The sequence below is a fragment of the Strix uralensis genome, chromosome 8 (genome assembly GCF_047716275.1).
Source record: "Strix uralensis isolate ZFMK-TIS-50842 chromosome 8, bStrUra1, whole genome shotgun sequence".
Taxonomy (NCBI): Eukaryota; Metazoa; Chordata; class Aves; order Strigiformes; family Strigidae; genus Strix; species Strix uralensis.
Window position 1 is genome coordinate 10770218 of NC_133979.1, and position 21737 is coordinate 10791954.

Consider the following 21737-nt stretch of genomic DNA (forward strand, 5'->3'; position numbering starts at 1 on the left):
CACCAGCTGCTGTAAAGCCAAGCCGGGTGGATTTGGGAATGCGGAGGGTTGCACTGCAGGGTCACGTCAGGACAACCTTGTGTTTGAGCGCTGATGCTCTGGGGAGAGCAGGCAAGAGCCAGGCTGCAAAGCCTTTGCCGTTGTCTTGCCAGCGAGGATGGCCAGGGTCGCCTGGTTGATGGAGCTTTCTCCTGCCATGGGAAGGGTGTGGGACCTGGCCCAGCTCGGGGCTTGGTGCCCAGGGAAGCGATATTGAGGGGCCATTGGTCCCCGGTGCTGTGCTGGAATGCCCTGCTGGCACAGCTGTGTCTCTGCCAGCACCCGTTCTGGCAGCTCCTGGCACCTGCGGTGCTATGAAGCTTCAACCCTCCAGAGAGGTGCAGGAAAGCCCCAGTGCCAGCCCCAGGCAGTGCCCCAAGCCTTCCCTTATGTTCCTCAGCATCTCCCTCCCCAGGCTGGGGGTACCCCCAGCCCAGCCGGGCAGCTCGGCGGCGGTGGCAGAGCTTGGCTGTGAGAGCGAGCGGCTCCCAGCTGCCCACGAGCACCGTGCTGGGAGGTTGTTTGAAGAAGCACTTGGTTCTTCCTAAACCAAAACGTACAGAGACCAGAGCTCACTCCTTGGCACCCTGGGAGAAAACCAAGAGAGAGGGAGTTTTTCTGCTCCTGAAGAGACGAGAAAGCAAAGCATGGCCCCCTCCTAAGGGGAAAACAGAGATGAAACCAAAAAAGCCGACTCCTAAATATCATCAGAAATCAAACATCGTTTCTCTCTGATTTCTCCAGCTGGGAAGGGCTCAGCCTGGTTTCACAGCCTCACTTACTCCAGCCAGGCACATTAACAACTCTATTTATGCTCTATTTATTCACAGCCGTGTGGCTAACTTGCCGCGGTTGCTACCGGGAAGCATGGGGTGAGTGCAGCCAGCACACCCTGGGGCTGGGTGGGATGGCGCTGGGCAGCCCCCGAAGAAAAGCGGGGAGCAGTGGGGCTACCCCTGTTGCTTTGAGAAGGCTGGGATGGGCAGCCAAGGTGGGTGCCTGCCGAGCACACCCCAGTCATGCTCCCACCAAGAGCTGTCCCTTCAGACAGGAGAGAAGAGGGGCTTGCAGCAGGGCAGGGGGACCCTGGCAAGGAAACGTGTTGCTTTCCCCACCATAGCCCCATCCTGGGCTGTACGGATGGTGAGCAAAGGGGGACTTGAAGGGGAATGTGGGGTGCAAGGATGCCTCCTTCTGCACATCCTGCAGAAAAGCAAAGGCCAGTCAAGTCAAAGGCAACGCTCTCATTGCAATGAGTGCTGCTCATTAAGCAAACGAGGAAGGATCTGTAACTAATCAGGGCCTGACAGGCAGCTCCTCCGCTTGCTCAAAAAATAGCTGTGAAGGCCTGAAGCACCTTTACTTATTCATAGGGTGCTTCATGAGGACTCCCTGCTTGTCCTGGGGATGTGCCCACCTCCGGGCTGGAGTGAGGTTGGGATTTAAATTAACACTGTAGGGATGACACAGGGTGAGGGGCAGCCCAGGGTGGGGGAGTTTTGGAAAAGTTCCTGCTGCAGTACAGCTGGTGTGGGGGGTAAGGGCTGCTCTGGGGGGGATGTCTGGAGGCAAGCAATGAGGAGGAGCCCTGGGACAGGAGCTGGCCATGCTGGGGAGGGCTGGGGTGATGCTCAGCTCTGTCTGGGGATGAGGGGCAAAGGGCTCCAGCAGGAGATGGTGAGGACCCTCAGGAGGAGAAAATGCCTACTCCTGGGAAGGAGGGATCCCACTCAGCAGTCTGGGAAAGGGAGATGGTGGGTGTCATGCCAGGGTGTTTCCCCACCCCAGAGCCCTGGGACTGTGTTAATTCCTGGCCTATATATAAGATTGATCCTAGGATAGGATGGGTGATAATGTGAGATGGTAATGTACCCACCAGCCTTGCCAGCTCTAATCCTTTCCCCAGGCAGCCCCTAGAGCGCTGGCACTGTGCTCAGCCCTGTTTGCCTTGACAGCCCTCATGGGACAGGCTGGGGGATCAAGCAGGGCTTTAGGCACCCAGCAAAACCCCTTTGTCCCCAATGGGGCACAGGGGACATGACTGGGGCAGCCCCAGGCAGGGAAGCACAACTCAGGAGGGCAGCGTCTGGCTGTTTACAGCCGACTCTGACTCTGTCCCAGCAGCTGTGGCAGCAGCACAGTGCCAGCAAAAACGGGATAAGGGAGAGAAAAAGCCCTTTTAGTCCCTGAAGGCCAGCAGCTGGGCTGGATCCGGGGTGGGGAGCGGGGCAGCGGGGGATGCGTGCTGCCCAGGGAAATGCAGCTGGGGTGAAATCCCCCAGGATGCTGCTGCTGCCCTGCACAGTCAGACCATGTGCTGCAGGGAAAGGAGAGGGGAGTTTGCTTAAATTATGGGTGAGAAGGGCCACACATCTGCAATGCTCTGCTGGCCTTTGTGCCTCAGTTTCCTCAGCCCCTTCCCTGCACCTGGGGTGCCCCCTTGGACCTCGTGCCACCCCTGTGCTGCTCCAGTGCTGGCCCGGATTCAGCCAGCGTGCATTTCCCAGAGCCTGTGTTTTAGGTACCATCTATTTTTAGGATGCCCAAACTGCAGCAAAGATGGCACCCCCAGCACGGGTGTCCCCCAGCTGGAAGTGAGATGAGAACTGATGCTCTTTTTGCATGCAACAGCACTGTTGTTGTCACGGGCTGGTGATGTCTGCGTGTCCCTGCTGTGGCAGAGTTTGGCCTTTTCCCCGTGAGCCCTACCAGCCCCCTTCAAGTTCTGCCCCATTATATTTTAACTGCTGCCTCGTTAATTTTTAGGGACCCTCACTGCATGCGGGAGCTCTCGCAGCATCGCCCAGCATTGTTTTACGGGGTGCCCAGCCCTTACCCCGGGTCTGGGGGATGTTTCTAGGGAAATGCTCAGGAGGAGAGTGAGAAACCGGAGCATCCCTGGGCTGGGATTCTCCATGGCAGCTTCTGCCTGTCCAGTGGGTGTTTTCTAGCCTGGCTAAGGGATGGGGTCCTCTGGGGTTGGGCAGGGTGCTGTGGAGGTGCTGGTCCATGGGATGCTGGTCCTCCCCTGTCCTTTCGCATCCCTAAAGATGGATGAAGGCGTCGCCCCCCAGCCCCCCCCATCTGTGGCTCCCCAACCCACAGAGGAGGCAATTTGGGAGCAGAGATGCTGCATCTGGGGATGAAATCATCCACCTACTCCTACAATTCCCCACCTCCCCGGTAGCCGGGCGCCCCCCCCCCCCGCCGCGTTGCGGCGGGGGGGGGCGCCCGGCTACCGGGGAGGGGGAGGAGGGACGCTGACATCACCGCCGGAGCGCGGCTCGGCGGAGCCGGGGCGGCCGGACCGGCTCCGCTCCGCTCTCGTTCTCCGCTCCGGGGGAGCCACCGAGCCCGGTAAGGCTGGAGAGGCAGTGGGAGGGTTGTGGAAGGCGGGTGGATGGATGGACAGACGGATGGCCCCGCGGCTGCTGCTCATCATCCATCCCTCCATCCCTCTTCCGTGGGGTCCTGCGGGAAGATGGGGGGCAGCGGGTCGGCAGCAGCACAGCCTTTCCCCCCTTCCCCCGGGGAAGATGTCTCTCTCAGAGGAATATTTAAAAATGCACCAAAAAAAAAAAAAAAAAGAAGAAAGAAAAAAACCAAACCTCAAACCACCCAAAAATCCTACGTCTTCATCCGCCAGCTCCGTGCAGCAATGCCAGGCTGGAGCTGCCGGAGGGGAGCTGTGTGCAGCAGGAGGTTCCTCAGCACATATGTCTATTTTAAAAGCCCGTGGTGTGATCTCTTGCCCTACTTTCCAGACTCTTGCCGGTACTTTCCTTGCGTGCAGCAGCCGAGTCCTGCTGGCGGGAGCTCCCCGGGAAGCCAGAGCTGAGCGAGCAGCTGGGCTCTCCCCGCTGGCGAGAGGCTGGGATGGGGGGACAGGGCAGTGGGGTTGGGGTCAAGACAGTGGTTTAGTCACTAACGTGCTGCCTTTCTCTCCAGCAGAGAGAAGAAGGTCCCCAGCGCCGTGTGGATGAGACCGGGCTGAGAAGAGGACAGCACGTTTGTACCCAGCACCCCAATTAGCTTCATTTTCTCCCCTCCATTTTCCCTGGTGATGAAAAGGCTCCCTACCCACACCTGAGCCAGTCCTGCCGAGCCCTGGGGCATCGGTGTGGCTCTGCAGTGATTTTGGGACTGGAAGGGTCAGGAGCTGCTCTCCAACGCGGAGATTTTCCAACACCAAGATTTTTATTCTGAGTGCGCAGGGAAAGGAACGCTCCCCTACCCCGCTGCATTGCCCCAGCCCAGCCATACTTGCCCCGTGAGGGCACCCCAGGCCCCCGATGCCCAGTGGGATTTGGGCAGCGTGACCCACACCACGCCATCGCCATGGCCTCCTCGGACGGGCTGCAGTACCGGGCTCTCTATGAGTACCAGAAGGACCGGGAGGAGGACCTGGCGCTGTGCCCTGGGGACGTGCTGACGGTCAGCAGGGCCGGGCTGCTCAGCAGCCCCGACTACAAGGACGGGGACGAGCGCAGCCCCCAGGGTTGGCTCCACGGCCTCAACGAGCGCACCAAGGAGCGCGGCGACTTCCCTGGCACCTACGTGGAATACCTGGGTCCTGCGCGTGTCGTCACCGCCACCGCCAAGGCCAGGCCACGGCCCTTGCCCCCACCACCCGCTGGGACCCCCACACCCTGGGGTGAGTACTGAGGGCATGGGAAGGTGGTAGCCCACGGGTGGGTGACCCCTGCAAGATGGCGAGGGTGGTGTGGAGCCCGGGTGGATGCTTGCATTTGGGGTGGCTTGGTGGGGGTCCACTGGGATGGGGATCCAGCCCCAGAAGGAGGAGCTGCCCCAGGAATTATTCACCCTTGTGCATCGAGGCAGCCGCAGGTGGGGCATGGGATGCCCAGGGTACCGCTCCCCTCCAGCCAAACATGCCGCAGGGATTGTTCCTCGCCAGCATCCCGGGCTGACTGTTGTGCTGGCATGGGATGTTCAAGGGGATCTGTGTCTGTGAGAGCATGGGAGAAGATGCAGGAGCCCTTTGGCCCCCTAGGGAGGAGCAGAAAACCCCATGGTGGTCCCTGGGGATGTTTTTTTCTAACTGCTCTTCTCCCCACCACTGCGGCACCCGATTCCAGCTGCTCTCAGTGCCTGGGCAAGCGCTGGCCCCCGGCCAGCTCACGGCCTCAGTGTCACTTTGTGCAAGCTGGGATGGGGAACGATCTTGGAAGGTGGTGGGGTTGGTCCCTGTGGGGCTCCTCCATCCCCAGGGGCTGCAGCACAGGGCTGTGGGGGGGGATATTCAGCAGAGCTCTTCCTGGCACGGGGGCCTCCAGCCATTTCTCTGCTGGGATCTGCCAAGCTCATGAAGCCGGCTCTGCCCTCGCCACTTACCGTGGCCAAGTGCGTTGGGGCTGGGAGGGATTTCACAGCAGTTGCATAATGTACCCAAGTTAAAAAAAAAAAGACGCAAAGTAAGAAACCCCCCTTCCAGACAGGATGACCCAGAGACCCTGGCCAAAGCCATGTTGCTCTCCTTCTCTGGGATGTGATGGAGGAGAAATGGCTGTCCATGTGGGCCTGGGGCTGGGAGACTGGCACTGCATTTAGCCGCCGCTGCCCAAAACCTGCCTGGCTGCTGGCCCGGTGCCTTCGGCACACTCCTCACCCAGTTTGGGACCAAGGTACAGATGTGGTAACCGGAAAAGCTGTTTCCCTCCTGGGCTGGCTAGGCATTGGAGATACCTCGGTCCTGGGTTTAGAGGAGCACCCACTGATGAGGAGTCTGTCTCCCTCCAAAATATGGCTCAGGGCCCCCTTACCACTGTGATTTAAGAGGGCAGGGACCACCTGGCCCCTGGGCTGATCATGGGAGGACTCAGCTGGCGTGGGGCAACTCCTTCCCCCAACACCATCCACCGCTGCGTGTTGCCATGCACATCCTGCGGCTCAGCCCCCCCCAGCAGCATGAGAAGGATACTGGGACCCCTTTCTGTCTCCCCTCATCCAAAGATGTTCCTCCCCAGCCAATGCTCTGAGTGCAACCAGGCAGCCACAGTCCCAGCAGCGCTGGTGAGGATCAGTGAGCAACTATATGCTGCCTTTGCAGGAGGGAGGAGTCCATTTTTTTGGGGTGCTTATCCTGCCAGAAAGGGCTTTGAGCCCCCTTCCCAGTCAAACTCACCAGTGTGTGAGGAGCCCTCTGCCCCTGGCTGTTTGGCAGGCAGAGCCCTAGAAAACTCAGTGCTTAGTGGGGACAACTCAGATCAGAAAGGAGAAGACCCAAGGGCTCTCCAGCCCCCTTCACGACAGAGAAGCGTGAAGCCACCTTCTTGCTTCTGCCCTTGCTGCCCATCATCATTGCCTTGTGCCTGCCCCATGCAGGGGGTGGTACGGGCTCCTCTCCGAGGGGCTGGGAGATGTGCCCAGGGACCCCTGCCCACAAGTGTTGGGGACATGGTGACACCCCACAGATCGAGGGACGTCCCCAGCAGCAAGCACAGCCTGGTTGGAGAGCCTGGCCCATGTGGAAGGTCTCAGCATAGGATCCCCAGCCCTGCGTGTGCCTGCATGAGAGGATAACAACTTGAAATTTAAAAAAATGTAAAACTGAGGGTTTTTTTTAATAGGGAAACACCCACTAAAACCACGTTTTGGGGGTAGACTGGGGAGGGTGCTGCCATCTGCAGGACATGGTCTGGCCATGGCCTTGTGTCCAGCACCACTGTCCAGGGGGACGCTGGGTGATGCCTCCCCAGTCCGGTGTAGTGGGGTCACCCTCCGTGGGGTACCTTTGCTGGGGCGATGCCAGGGTGTGTGGGTGTCTCAGCAGGGGACACTGGTGGTCCATGACCACGTCTTTCTGCAGCAGCAGAGCAGCATGTATTGTTTTATGTCGGTTTAAACCCAAACCTCCCAGCTGGTGGCATTTCCCTTAGAGTAAAAATCTCCAGCATGCTCTTGAAAGAGAAGGGCCTTTTTTTCTTTTTTTGGAAAATTCTTCCCGTGCTGTTTCCATTCCCAGATGAAGGTTTTGAGGGACACTTGCTTTGGTTGGCCCAAATGCTTATTCTTCTGTGACAGTGGTGTACTGCCCTGCGTGCCCTCAGTGCCCACTGAGCCCCGATGCTGGCTGGGGACCCCAGGCACCCCGAGCAGGGTGAAGCCCTTGGGGGACCCCTGAATTGGAGAGAGACGGTGCGTTTCCCAGCCATGTCTCAGAGCCAGGGCTGGCTCTGTGGTGAGGAATGGTCTTTTTTTAATGAGATAATACCCTAAAAATGGTTCTGCAGTGGATCTGAGTCCCCCGGGGACTTCCCAGGATTTCAGCGGCTGTTTTGCCCCTGCCTGGTTGTCCTGGGCAGGCAGCATCACCACTGCAAGGCATCACCTCCGCTTGACCTGGGGTCGGAGCCAAGCAGTGTGTCAGGATGCTGGGGTCCAGCCTGGCACCCTGAGGGGAGAGGATGGGCTAAAGCTCCAACCTGAGCTTGGGGCTATTCCTGCTGTTTTCAACAAGGAGAAACAGACAGATATTTTTCACCATTACCACCTTTACCCAAGCCATTGCCTTGGAGGCCAAAACCCAGTTTTCCATAATTAAAAAATGACCCACGTGGTGGGGAGATTTTCCATGGGCTCCCAACCACCTGCTTTGCTTTAAACCCGGAAATCTTCACCATTCCCACCCAACGCACCCACACATCTCCACTGGGCAGTGGGGGGGACCCTGTTACCAGGCTCAGGGTTCTCAGCTATGCCTGGGGACCAGATCAGCCACCTATGAGCAGGAGGTTTGCATCCCTCCCTGCTCTCCAGGGAGCACTAGGGCATCACCGTGGCAAAGATGAGAGTCTACATCCACCTGTGGCAGCCAGGTTGTTTTTGCAAAAGGTCAAAGGTAGTGTGGCCTCATTATGGCCCTGCCCACAGCCCCGTTGTTTTTTTCTTTTTCATTCCTTAAAACCATTATGGGTTTATCTGCTTCACATGTGGGCTCCCTGCCTTCCACCAGGCAGCAAAAACCAATGACAGAACGAACCTTATGCTGGAGTTAACAAGGCTGGAGTGCACCTCACTGGGAAGAAAAGTCACACTTAGGCTTTATTTAATTTGCTGTAATTTTAAAAAATAGATTTCCACCAGAACAGATCCACTCACCACATAAAACAGGCAGAAAAGCTCTCAACACATCAGCCTTTCCAGATGCCATCTGCACCCCGGCGGTCACACACGGTTCTGATGTGTTGCGGCTGGTAGTGGCCCCTGACTGTCCCCTGCTCCTGCCTGCCCACTGCTTTCCCAGGGGAGAGGTCTAGACTAATGAGAGAGTGTGGGAGGAAATCCCAACACTGTCAGGGTCTCTGTCAGGTATAACCCACATAGATGGAGGGGTTTATCAGCCAAGGTGATAAGGAGGGATGGATGGATGGATGGATGGATGGATGGATGGATGGATGGATCGATGGATGGATGGATCGATGGATGGACGGACTGAGCATTCCCTGGGGTAAGGAGAGCCTCTCTCACCCCTGTCAAGGGGTTTGCTCCCCTCTGGTAGGGCCTGCGGTGAGGTGTCCTTGTTATAAAACCCAGGAGCCAGCAGCACCTGGGGATTTGTGCTGTTGGAAGCCTAGCCCATGTTTGGCTGAAGGGCTCCTCAAGGGCTGGGGGTGGCTGAGTCCTCCCTGGGCTTGTGCTCAGCCCTGTTGTAGACACCAGAAAATCCAAGTGGGTGAGAGCTGCAGGGAGCCATGTCCATGCCGGGTACAGACTTCCCCTCCAGCTCCTGCCTGGTGCCACTAAGGGCTGTGGGTGATGAGAGGGGCCAGTCTCAGTGCCATGGGAGGAGAAGTGGGGAAGGGATTTTGGCTTGAAGGGTCTCCACGCTCAGGGCGGGATGCTCCCCGGGGACAGGGCGCATGCCTGAGCACGTCTTTGCATCTCAGCAAGCAGCTGAGCCCCCAACGGTGACTCTTACTGCAAAAAGAGGATAAAATAAGAGAGAAGTTCTCCAAAATTGGACACACATGAGCTGAAGTGTTGGTTGTGGCTGTGCCAGCTTGATCCTGTCCTGAAGCAGACGATGAAAGAGACAGAAATTGGTGCAGGCAAGCATTTCCAAGCCCCTTCTTCCCATCTTTCCATCACAGGGATCCCTGGGCAGGCAGAGCTCACCGAGCACCCCACTCTCCCTGAGCAGGCACTGCCGACTGTGGCCAGGCTCATCGAGGCGCTGGAAAAACAAGGTACGGGCAGCCATGGCATCTGTCTGCAGGGCATATGTGGGTGCACATGCAACCACCTGCTCTGCTTGTGTTTGGAGATGCCCCAAGAGCATCGCTAGAGCCAAAGCTCTCCCCACACACCCTGGTACCTACGCAGTGTGGGCAGGGTGAGGGAGCTTGGTGGTCTCGGTCGCTGCCTGCTTCCGTTACATTGGAGGGGAGGATGTGGGGCTCAGGACTGACCCCTCTCTCCTGACTGCTCCCCAGGTCTCGACAGCGAGGTGCTCTACAGATCCAGTCCAGGTGGGCTGGGGGATGCTGAGCTGAAGCAGGCTCTTCTGGCGGGTAAGTCCCAGAGACACATCCCTCCCCATGTCTCTGGCAGGAAGGGGGCCGTGGAGGTGATGCTTCCAGGCAAGGCACAGTGGGGAGAGGTTACTGGTTCTGACCTCGTTATGGCCCTAATTACAGCTCTGTAAGGCCCTGCCTGCTTGTGAGACCCCCTCTCTGCTCCCCCAATATTCCAGTGTGATGCTGCCAAGAGGGATGCAGGCATGGGGCTGGGTCTCTTTACCAGAAGCTCTATTTTTGTTAGGGAGAAAAATATTTTATTTTGCAAACCTTTAGGGTTTCTATTTGAGAATCGGGGCAAGGAGAAAGCCTCTTGTGGGTGCAATACGGAAAATGAAAGGCAGAACAAAAAGTTCATTTTTTAGGAGAATGGGAAGCATTTTTCGGGGCTGGGGGGGGGGGGGGGGGGGATGAGCAGGCTGGGGAGGAGGGAAAAACCATCTCCCCACCCCTGTTCCTAAATTCACGGCTGGGGTGGCACGGAGGCGTTGGGGACGTGATGGATCCAGAGTGCCGCTCAAATCTGCCGGGGGGGCTGCGTCGAGCATCTCCATCCTCCCGGCCGCGCTGCCCAGAGGGCGGCACTGTGGGACCAGGCACGGTCCAGCCCCCCACAGCCCGAGTCTGGCACCGCGTCCCCCGTCCCCCCACCCCCGTCCCCCCACCCCCCGGCCTGCCCTTGGACCCGGCATCCCGGGAGCTGGTGGGGTGGGGGGGGGGGGGTGGGGGGACACGGCGGGGGGCGGCACGGCGGCTCTGCCAGCGCCGGGAGCCGGCGGCAGCCGGGCCGTGTTGCCGGGGAGAAGGGCTGTGATGAAATCGCTATATTAAGCAACATGACCTCATCGCTTCCCCCGCGCACCGGGAGCCGAGTCCCCGCCGGGCGGAGGACGAGGCTGCGGGGAAGGAAGAGGTGAAGGAGAGGAGATGGAGGGGGTCCCAGGGCTGCTCCGTCCCCGCTGCCCAAGGAGGGCTCTGCTCCCCCGGGCATGATGGTAGGGCACGGTGCACCCCACCACCCCCTGGGGAAGCCCCCGCTGCAGGCTGGGGAAGGCAGGAGTAGCGGGGTGCCCTTTCGCAAGGCCTTGTCCCCCGGCCCAGATTTCCCGGCTGAAGCCATCCCGAGATGGATCCCCACGGCCCCGGCTGCCCTGGGCATTGATGCCCAGGCTGGGCAGGGGCAGCAGTAACAGCATGGAAGGATGTTTTGCTTTCCAAGCACGCAGGAGTTACGAGTCCTCCATCCTCCCCGCGCAGCCAGTGCAGCATCCCCGGCAGGCACAGGGCTTCCCGTCAGCACCGCAGAGGTCACTACTGAAATCCTGCCCAGCCTCTGGAGACTCCCCCAAGCCCAGGGGCAAACCCCACTGGCCTTGCCGAAGCTTGGGCTGGAGCTGCAGAGCAGCTGCTGGGTCCATCCAGGTTTTCATATCCCACTGCAGGAGCCAGCAGCAGGCAGGGAAATGCCATCATTATTTTTCAAACCATTTGAAAGCCCTGAAAAATCCCCAACAGCCCCAAGTGACCCCCATCTCCTCTAGGAGCTAAATAACCTCTTTTATTTGGCAACTTAGGGGACTGCCCTGTGCGCCCACACCAGGGCTGGGAAAAGCCAGAACTCCCCGGAGCTGGCTGGAGGGGGTAGGACATGTCACGCGTTTGCTAGCTCTCAGCTGGAGGGGCTGGTGCTCAGCCCTGCCAGAGGGATGCTCTGCAAACAGGATGGGGAAGATGTTCCTGCCAGGGCCAAGCATCCCGGCAGAGCCCAGGCTTGGCAGCCTGCTCCCCCCACAGCCTCCTGTGCACCAGAGACCCAGTGGTGCTTCCCCAGGGCCCTGCTGGAGCCCAAACTGGGAAGGAGAGCAACTCTGCTTTGGCCCCCATACAAGTCCTTTCATTGCATTTGGTGGGGTAAACATCTCTGTCAAAAAATGGGAGTTTGCATATGCCCCATGAGCAAGTGGGCAGAGGTGAGGGTCGTGTTTCTCTTCCTCCCACACTCATGATGGTCCATCCTTCCAGCACTCCATCTCTGCCATCAGCCTGCCTGCAAAAGTCAAACTCCATCTTGGGGAACTGGGAGAAATCGGACCCAAGGCTGGTGGCAGCAGGAACCAAACTGTGTCTCAGCTGGGGAGAAAACCAGGTTCCCACCGGGGGTTTCAGCTTCCCTGCAACTACCCAAATCACGCTGGTGTTTGGCAGCAGTGGCAGGAAAACCTCTAGAGAATGCAAGGAAAAGGGAGCATGGGCTGGAAAAGTTCAGGTGTTGGTTTTCTCAATGTGTCAGAGAAAACAGGGATTCTGAACTTCCAGTGGGGAGGAGGAGGAGGCTTCTCTGGGAGTCACACAAGTCAGAGCACTGCTGGCTGTGCCGGGGAGCCCAGGGGCATCGTGTCCCTGGGGCCAGGCAGCGCAGGCACCCGTCTGAGTTGTGCTGGTCAGACCCTCTCCCTGTCCCCTTCAGAGCCCTTACCCGTGGGGGACCTAGCCTGAGGGGGCAGCCCCCAAGCCAAACATCACCCAGGCTTTGGGATGAAGGTTTTCTATCCTCATGGGGCTGTGGCAGCGTTAGGCACAGCTGACTTGGATACAGCACAGCTCCATGTGGCTCTGCAGCCTGGGCTGACCCTGTCCCCATCCTGGCACTGGTGACGTCCTGCAGGATGGTGGCATCTGACCGCTGGCTACAGCCTGTGCACCGAACTTGGTATTTCCATGTTGGATGATGCAAGAGAAATTATTTATAGGGGAAAAAAAAAAAAGAAAGAAAAGACAGGACTCACTGATAAAGGGGGGGATCAGTGAACTGAGAGCCTCTGCTGCCACACAGCTGAGATGCCAATGGGGCTGGTGAGAGAAGCACGGGCCGAAGGGTGGTTGGGCTTATGCTGGCTCCAGAGAAGAATTAATTGTTTTGGGACACTTGGTGTTTAATTCAGACCCTTATGCCCTGAGAGGTGAGCAGGGCTGTGGGAAGCCACTGAACATGGGAGTTGGAGTCACATGGCGGCACCAAAAAAGGACTTAACAAAAAGCTGCAGCCCTGCACGGGGCTGGGGGAACTCGCTGAAGGGCTGCAGGTGATGAGACAGCCAGGAGCCCTGCTGCAGCCACAGGGAAAGAGTTATGGGCAGAAAAAGAAGAAGAAAGTAGAGCTTTAAATGGCAGCAGCATAGTGCAGCACTTGGCCCAGCTACCCCCAGTGCTCCCTGCAGTGCCCGGCTGCAGGGCTGCTTCATGGCCTGGGGGCATCTCTGTGCCCATCGTGCCAGGGGCCACACGCTGACCCCCAGTGTTTCCAGCCCCCAGCACTCCTGCTGTCCCCTGTGTGTGGCTCAGGAGCTGCTTGGCACGTAGGGGATGGGGCAAATCACCTGCAAAGTCACCAGTGCCTGTGGACACGAGGTGTACGAGCCCCTCCGGTGCCCAGGGGTGATGTATTCTCACCCCATCTCTGTGGTCCAGCTGCAAACGCAAATACTGAGACACTTCCCCAGATGCACAGGCAGCACTGAGAAAAACCTCCATCACTGGCAGGGCCAGGCAGGAGCTGCCTGCACCCTGGGGTGCCGGGGCGAATCCGGTGGCAGCGTGAGGCGGATTGGAGCGGGTGTCTCCAGGCGTGCCATGCCTGAGCTGCCATCCTGCGTGCTTTGATCAGGGGCCTCAGCACAGAGCAGTCTGCCTAGAGACACACTCACGTGCCCAAGAATTAGGTCAGGGCTCAGTGGGGATTAGCAAGCGGTGATGGGCCCCGGGACTTCACTGGGGCTGCCGGGAGCTGCTGCTGGGCAGAAAGGGCTGGGCTGGGGTGAAGAGCAGCCTGGGGGGGCCTCACACTGCCTGGATGCCCAGGGAGGGATCGCATCCCCATCCTCATCCCTGGGATGCCAGAGGGGGTTGGAGGCCCCCGAGGACTCTGTTTTCCCCTGGCCAAGCTATTAACCCCACCACAATGACTTTGCTCCTGAATCCAAGGCGCCCTGGTGCCTGCCACGCTGCTTTTTATTTATACATGCAGTAGAAATAAACCCCGCGTTGTCAGAGCCTGGCAAGAAGCATGAGCTCATCTCTTATATTTGGTGGTGACGAAAGAAGGGTAAATAAACAGCAGCAGCATAGATGTCCCTCCCAGACCCATCGGGGTGAACTGGGGGTGAGCTTTTGCCATCCCCTCATGTAGCTGCTGGGGAAACTGAGGAAGGGAACTGCCCTTGGGAAGCTGAGGTGGGGGAAGGCAGCCTCACTGGGCACCCTTGAAAGGGGGTGCCAGCACCCCTGCCCTGGCTGAATGCAAGCTGGGGGTATGCTGAGGTGAAACCCAGCTGGCAGGGTGTTTGGGGGTGCCAAGAGCATGGGCAGGCAGTGTCCTGGCAGCTTCCAAGTCCCCACCACAAGGTACCAGTGGGCTGGCTGAGAGACATTACAATGATGCTGCATCAAAGCTGGGGAAATACTCCCTGATTCAGTGCACAGTTCCCCAGTAAACCTCCACTGTGGGATGCCCAGGAGCCTCAAATCAGGACCCCTGGTTGGGTCTGGGGGCTGTATAGGTCCTTGTGCAGGCAGCATCTGTGCAGGTGGGAAGCTATAGCCCCCAGAACTGGAGAAGGACACCCCTGCAGCACCAGCTGACTGTCTGGAAGGGGTAGGGGAACTCCCCAGTCAGTATTTAAGTCAGCCCCAGGTATGGGTGGTTTGGGTGCCCCTCTACCAGAGGGACCATGCACCCAAGAGCATCATGCTGCGGCAGCACTTGGCGGCCAAGGTCCAGCTTAGCCTGTAGGACACCCTGCGGCACCTTGCTGTGAGAGGGGCCGTGGGTGCTGGGCAGGGTCTGCACGCTGTCACCCACATGCTGGCTGGGGATGTGGGTGCAGCCGTCACCTGTGGCCACGTGCAGGGGACAGCTGGTTACCAGGACCCACTCAAGCTTCTCCTTCAAAGCAAACCCCACCACCTCCTCCTCACCACCTCTTGACTAAACATCCTCCACATTTACCGAAACTCTGGGCTTACTCACGCCTCCCTGGCTGGCTGCAGCTGCCGGGAGAGGTCCTGGGGTTTCCTGTTCAGCCTGACTCAGCCCAAAGCCCCGGCACCCCTCTGCCTGGGCTAGGATGTGGGGTCTGGCATCCCCGTGGGAGGAGGCTGGGAGCACCCATTGCTTTTCTCTCTGGGCCTGTGGTCATCCCATATACCCCTTCCCCAGCCCCAAATTTATTCCTGCTTTTCATCCCCCATGGACAAGGGATGCTCTCTGCTGGTCCCTGGCTGCTCGCTTGCTCTGCCAGCAGGTCAGCGAGCAGGTTGTGTGCTGGAGAGGTCGGTATGGGGTTGACATTGGGGGTTTGGGGTGTTCTCCTTCTGTTTGTGGCAGGCGGATGGAATTCCTCTGTCATTCCCCCGGGGAAGGGATGGGAACATCTGGAGAGCAGCGGGAGAGCACTGACTCATCCTGCAGCATCATTAACTTCTTATAGCTGGTTATCATCTCTCTCTGATAAGGAGAGAGCAGCATCAGTGGGGTCAGGCTGGCAGTAATTGTCTGGGAAGGCTCCAGAGTTAACCCTTCCCCAGCTGCTGGCTGAGCCTCCCTGAGGTGCTGGGGTGCAGCCAGTGCTGGGGAGCAACCTGGAGCACCCCCCAGCTTGTGCTCTCAGCCTAAAGGAGAGCCCAACTCACCACGGCAGTGCCAGGGGAAGAAGGGGAGCTGGGGCAGGAGAAGGCCACTGCATCTCCAGGAGGATGGGGGGCAACAGGCTAATGGCTATTTCTAGCCAACGTGCCAAGGAAAATGGTGCCATCAGCAATCAGTCCTTATTAGCAGGGTGTGAATCCCCCTCGTCTCCCCATCACGCTTCTCTCTGAGTGTAAAGATGTTTTTGAGTCTTGCTTTGAAACCAGCTGAGCCTTCCCTTTGAACACCCCCCCAAGCCCATGCCTAATGATGCAAACGAGCTAATTAGGCCACGGTGGAGCCTGGGGCTGATCGCCTGGGGCCAGCGCCTGGCAGCAGCCCCTTCCCTGCACAGAAACAGCTTGGGGCTGCTCTCCCCAATCCCCGCCAGCATCCTTAAGGCGAGTGACAGGTCACTGCAGAAACCGCAGTGGGCAGGGGAGAGCAGCCAGGCTCACCCTGGGTGAAAAGGAGTTTGGGGTTTGCCCAGTGCATCCTACTGATGGGAGCAGCTGTCTGCAATGCAGCCGCTTGTCCAAGCAACAAGATTCTGGGAACCCCCAGCAGCATCCCTGGGTTTTAGCCATATACTGCAGGGTTTCAGACCAAAAGAGGGGTTAGAGCATCCTGTGGGATCCCTGACCCCGCTCGCCTCCCCCTGCCCAGCTGGAGCCAACCTGCCAGCTCATTTCTCCAGGGCAAGTGCTAGCAAAAATGGAGAACTGGTTGCCATCCCCCTGCAAACCCTGGTAGAAATAACCCTTCTGGCCAGCTGAGAAGGTCCAGAAGTGTGGCTGGGAGATGTGAGCATCAGCATGGACCAGAGTGGGGCTGGGGTGCAGCAGGCGAGAGCTGGCACAGCCCTGCCCACCTTGAGCATGCCAAGGGCAGAGTGGCCCATGGGGTGATGCAGTGACATTGGGGGGTGCTAGAAAGGCAGCACCCACCTTTGTCCCAGGTCGTGTTTGGGCCACACTGGATGGCTGCCCACCCCGACATGGTGGCATCTCTCCCAGCTGTCCCCATGCTGCCCTGGAGCACAGTTCCCAGGCCAGCCGCGTGCTTACTCCTGAAAATGAGGTAGTGTCTCCAACAGCTGGGTTAAAGGCTTCACTTGGGGCATTGGTCAATCTGTTTTCTCTGCGGTCTCCGAGCCAAATGGCAGGCACTGGCCATGAGGGACACACCACAGCTTCTTGTCCCTGATCAGGCAAAGGAGGAGGCGGGTAGGCTCTTGCATTCCCTGGCCCACAGCAGGGACACCCCAAGGAGAGGAGATCAAGGTCAAGGTGCCCAAAACCAGCCTTTGCCAGGAGTCGGGGAGCTCCCCATCCTAGCCCCGCTGGCCAGGCACCAACCAAAGCCTTGCCCTAGGAAGTAGTTTTTCTCCACTCTTTTGGGTTTATTGCTCCAGAAGGGAGCGCGACCACACGCAGTCAGCTGAAATGGTTGGAGACTGAAGGCATTTTCTTCTGGAAAATTCTGGGCTGGGAGATGGAGCATCTCCCAGTATGGCACCGATTTCAGTAAAGCTGCATTTGGGGGTAAAGACCCAGAGAGGGGAGGGGAAGGGGGCTCAGAGCAGGGCAAGCCCACCATCTTCTTCTCAGTCAGCACACACCAGGCCATTTGGGGCCTGACACATAGTCTTTAAGAAAGTGCAAAATTAGCTCTTTTTTCAATATTCTCATTTAGAAGAAGTGAGAAATTTAGTTTCTACAAACGAACCACTTCAAATGATCCCAAATATCTTGGGCTTTTTTATAATCCCCCTGCCGCCCCAAGATTTCTCCTATGAGGAGAATTTCAAAATATTGCGTTTGGCTCCAGTTCGAATCAAAGCCAGATTTTGAAACCTCCAGATCTTTGCAAAAGGGACCGTCACCCTCCGGGCAGCCACCTCCCGGCCTGGCTCAGCTAAGAGACCTCCAAGAAAAACGCATGAGGCAATACCAAAGGATGCAGAAAGGGCTCTTCGCCCTGGACCCGGTGAAGCAATGTCCCTGCACTGGCCCAGCCGCAGGGCTCAGATGGATGTGTCCCACCCTTTGGCTCCTGCTGGACCGTGGGACATTTCTGCTCAGAGCACTGCCCCCATCCCAAGCCCAGGCTGGGTAGGCCCAACCTGCCCCCGGCACTTTGCCCATCCCTGGAGCATTTTTCACTGCCTTTCCCGGGGTAGCTGCCTTTCGGGGTGCACTCGCAGCATTTTGGGCTCTCTGGGGGTGACTGGGCCTTCAGCAACGTGCATTGCCTGGGGACCATAACCCCATTCCATGAATGTATTTTTCCAAGCAGTTCCTCCAGGGCTGGGGTTGGCACATGGTGCCTGGCCCTTGATGGCCCGAGGATGCCTGGGGCAGCCACTCAACCCATCCCATGGGTGCTATCCTGCAGTGGGACCCTGATGGGATGGTGAGAGCCCCTGCCCCACGCACTGGATGTATAGTGCACACAAGGCAGAGACGCTGCCTCGTGCTCTCCATGGGCACAAGGAACTCAGGGTCAGTGGAAACTGGGACAGGAATAATTGCTGGGGGGAGGGGTTGGCAGTGAAATCATGGGCTGCCACACCTGGGAGATGGGGGCATGGGCAAAGAAATTGCCACCCATGTCCTGAGGAAGACCTGTGGGGATGGAAGAGTTCCACACTCCGTGCTGGAGGCGCAATACCATGGGCTAAGGGTTCCCGCTGGGTCTCTCCCTGCAGACGCCTCGGCTGTGGACATGGACCTGTACGATGCCCAGACGCTGGCAGAGGCCCTGAAGTGGTACCTCCAGGAGCTCCCGTCACCCCTGATCCCTCCAGCTCTCTACAGCGACTTGGTCCACATGGCTCAAGGTAAGCACGGCTGGGCTCCCCCTGCACCCAGGACCTTTGAGGGGCTGGAGGAGCTTTGGGAAGCTCCTAGAAAGGCTCCACAGCATCTCCAGGGTGGCTCCTGTCCCCATCCCCTGCCTGATGCTGCACTAAGGGCAGATCCTGAGAAGGACCGTGGGGAGCACCCCTCTGCACTGGAGCAGCATGGCAGCTTTGGGGAGATGCTTCAGGAAAGTGGCAGCTTCGCCCTGGGCACAGCATGGCCCTCTCCCACTGCAGTGCCCGGAGGAGGAGGTGCTGCCTGCTGGGATGAGTGGCTGTCAAGGCTGGGTGATGCTGGCCCCAGAAGAAAGCATTATTATAATACTTTGGCTCTGCTGCCTGGGAAATTTTTACTGTAATCTCATTAACTCTTGGCTTTATATGGGCATAGAAAATTCTCTGCTTTTTCAGCTTAGTGCTGCTAGGAAGTGCCTTTAGGTCCCTGCAAGCTTTCCAGCCACTGTGCAAATGTATGAGACTGTCAAAGTTTTGGTTTTACTTGAATTTTTTCAAATAAACAGGACAGGCCTCATACCCATGTCAGCAGAGTCACGGTCCATCCCAGTGGGCAGCCTGGACCAAAACCCATTTCAAATGAGTCCTCACAGAGCCACTCAGTCCCTCCCAGCCTGAAGGCCTCATGGGGATTGCCAGGCACACACCAAGCCCTCCCCCACCATCTTAGCTAGGACCTGAACCTCTCACCACCTTCAAAACCAGGATTTCCCCTTTTGCAGCAGCTCTTGTCTAGCTGCTGGTTGCTGCAGTATCTGCCATCCCCATGCATCACCTCCCTGTCCTAAGCCAGATTAGCACTTGGGCAGATCATGCTCTTGGCTGCCTTATGAGGCACCAAAAGATCACCTGTGGCCAGACCAGAGTGGCCTTTTCCTACTATGTCCTTGTGGGAAAAGGCCACAGGCTCTTTGTGGCCTCCAACAAGGCAGGAGGGACACACAAAGAAGATGAAGGATAACTCACACCCCATCCTCCCTGCCCTGCGCAGAGACACAGAGCCAGGAGAAATACACCCGGGGCCAGTGGCACCAACACTGCCTTCCCCTCACCGGTTGGGGAGAGGAGAAATCAAAGGCTGCCTCTCTTCCAAGGATAAAAACGCAATTAGGAAGCAATTAGCTGGGTTGCCTCGTTAAGCAACTTCAAAGGGAAGTGCCTTTCCCCACAGCCTGCACCAGAGCAGGCTCTGCTCCTGGCACGATGGGTGCAGGAGGAGGAGGCAGGAATGGAGGCAAAACCAACGGGGATTTCTCTGGGGCTTTAAAAAAAATAAATAAAAATACAAGTCTTTCAGGAGACAGCGCTGGTTTTTGGCAGTCTGCCCTGCAAGCAGGCTCCTTCTGCCCTGCTCGAGGCTGCAGGCTGGAAAAAAGGCGAGCTGACCACCTGCAAAAAGAGGTGGAAAACATCCCCAAATTCACCCTTTGGCTGTGGACTTTCCCCCAGCGGCAATCCCTGGGTGAAAAAACGTGCAAAAAGCAGTCGATCGGGTTAGGGGAGGTCTGGAGTGAAGCCGAACATCCTGTGGGAGCAGCTTGTTGGATACGGGGGCACACAAACACCCCATCACTATCCCAGCTGGGTTGCAGACTTGCTCGGGAGGGTACCCCAGACCCGCCACCTCTCCGGTTCTGGTGCACCTCAGCCCTGAGGATGGATGCCGGGAGCTTGCTGGGCATCGGCCAAGCCTCAGCCCTGGTGCAAAGAGCCATGGGGAGCTGAGTCAGCCCTGGGCCGAGCCGGGCTTTGAAGCCGGCTGAGAGCAACACAGCCCTGGGGACCTCTCCGTCCCCCGCAGATGAAAAGGCCGGGCCAAGGAGGGATGGAGGATGGCTGGAGAGCAGCTGTTTCTCGTGCCCGGGGCAGGACCATGGTCCCAGGCCACTGAGCTCACAGCTCACAAGACTGGGGAGCCCTGGCCAAGGCTGCCAGAGGGCACCAGGGACATGGGGGGGATGCTGGTGGGAACACTGTGAGGCTGTGGGACTGCTCAGAGTGCCCATGACAGGGGTCCCGGCAGCACCTCCATCATGTGCAACACAATTAGGTGCCTGCTTGTATTCACATAGGCAATTCCAGCATCGCTGGAAGTAGCTGCCCCCTGATCAGCCCTCCCTGCTGCTGCATTTCAGGGGGCAAGAGAGGCCACACTGGGAGGACTGCAGGGACCTTGCTGCAGCCATGACTGTAGCTCTCAGCCCAGGGGCAGCTTTTTTTCTCCTAAAAAGCCTTTTCCCTCCCAGCTTGCTTTTACTGCAGGGGAGGGCTGAGCCTTTAAATTCAGCAGATCTTCCAGCTGGTGGCTGTTTCCCCCCTCTGCTCTGCTTTGCTTTTTCCATGGTTTTGCAGGGCAGAGCTCTCACTGTTTTCTGTTGGAGCAGCAGCAGCAGCAAGGAGTGTTTAGGTGCAGACCCTCCAGATGAGCAGCCCAGCTCCCCATGCTCCCTCCCTGTCTGTGCTGAGAGGAAGAATGTGCTCATGTCACCCTACAATCTAATCTGGGGTGGTATGAGAGGCTAAATGGGGCTGGCAAGAGGTGGCTGAGACCCCCAGGGCATCACCTCCGAGTGCCCTGTGCTCTCTGGAGTAACCCTGTGTCCCACAGCCTGTCTGTGGAAATGGATGGCTTGCAAAGAAACAGTCAGGGGTTTTGGAGAAGAGGTTGAGTTCAGGTCTTTTGTGGGGCTCTGTGTGTAGTAGACACCTGTCACAGCTTGTGCCACATGTGCTGGCAGGTGCCGGACTTCCGTGAGAGGCAAGGGGATGCCCCCACCTCCCAAATTGACTTTTCTTCTCCTGTTTCCCCTCTGCTGCAGAGACCCCGGGCCTGGAGGAGTGTGGCCAGCGAGCCAGAGCCCTGCTGGCCCCCCCAGCCCTGCCGCAGCCCCAGGCACTGCTCCTGCGCCAGCTCGCCCGCCACTTCTGCCGCCTCTGCCAGGGCACCCGCCGGAGCCGCCTCTCGCCCCGGCTCCTTGGGGAGCTCTTTGGGGAGCTGCTTCTCCACCCTGCGGCAGCCAGGTGAGGTGCCCCTGCCATGCATGGGACAGGGTGGGTGAGAGAAGGCTGCCCACAGCCAGGCACGGGCACACTAGCCCCCAACAAACCTGGGCTCAGCCCCAGGGTGTTCCGAAGGAGGAGGCTGGAGCTGGGAGCCCCCATCCCAACTGTGATGCTCTGACATCACACCACAAGACATCCATCGGGGTGGCTGGCTCTTGTCCCAGGGGTGTGGGGTTCTCTGGGGAGGCTGAGCTGCTGGCACCCTCACGGACCCCCCCTTTCTCCCCACAGCACTGAGGCGAGCCCCGAGCTCCGTGCAAGGATCCTTGAGTCCCTCATTGTGGCCAGTGAGGCGGCGGAGGTGCCAGCAGCCCCTGGTAAGAGATGTGTGGCTGGTGGCAGAAGGGGAGCAGTGGGAGTGACATTTGGGGAGGTGATAGCAGCAGGTCATGGGGCAGTTTCAGAGGCGGGTGTGGTGACAGGAAGGTCCCCACATTCCTGTGGTGCTGCGCGGGCTGTGCTGGCTCCCTGGCCAGGCACATTGTTCCCATTTCCCTCCCTTCTTTCTCCTCAAAGATACTGGTTTTGGGGCACT

General features: G+C 58.4%; 1 protein-coding gene across 1 annotated transcript in view; it reads left to right on the forward strand.

The window, feature by feature from the left end:
* The first annotated feature begins 3317 nt into the window (after positions 1-3317).
* Positions 3318-21737, forward strand: part of PIK3R3 (phosphoinositide-3-kinase regulatory subunit 3) — an 81731-nt gene continuing 63311 nt past the window's right edge. The window contains exons 1-7 of the mRNA XM_074876147.1: positions 3318-3396; positions 3988-4693; positions 9153-9248; positions 9495-9572; positions 17972-18103; positions 20959-21160; positions 21434-21519. Of these exons, the coding sequence (XP_074732248.1) occupies positions 4378-4693; positions 9153-9248; positions 9495-9572; positions 17972-18103; positions 20959-21160; positions 21434-21519 (910 nt within the window). The 5' untranslated portion in view covers positions 3318-3396; positions 3988-4377. The remainder of the gene's footprint in view (positions 3397-3987; positions 4694-9152; positions 9249-9494; positions 9573-17971; positions 18104-20958; positions 21161-21433; positions 21520-21737) is intronic.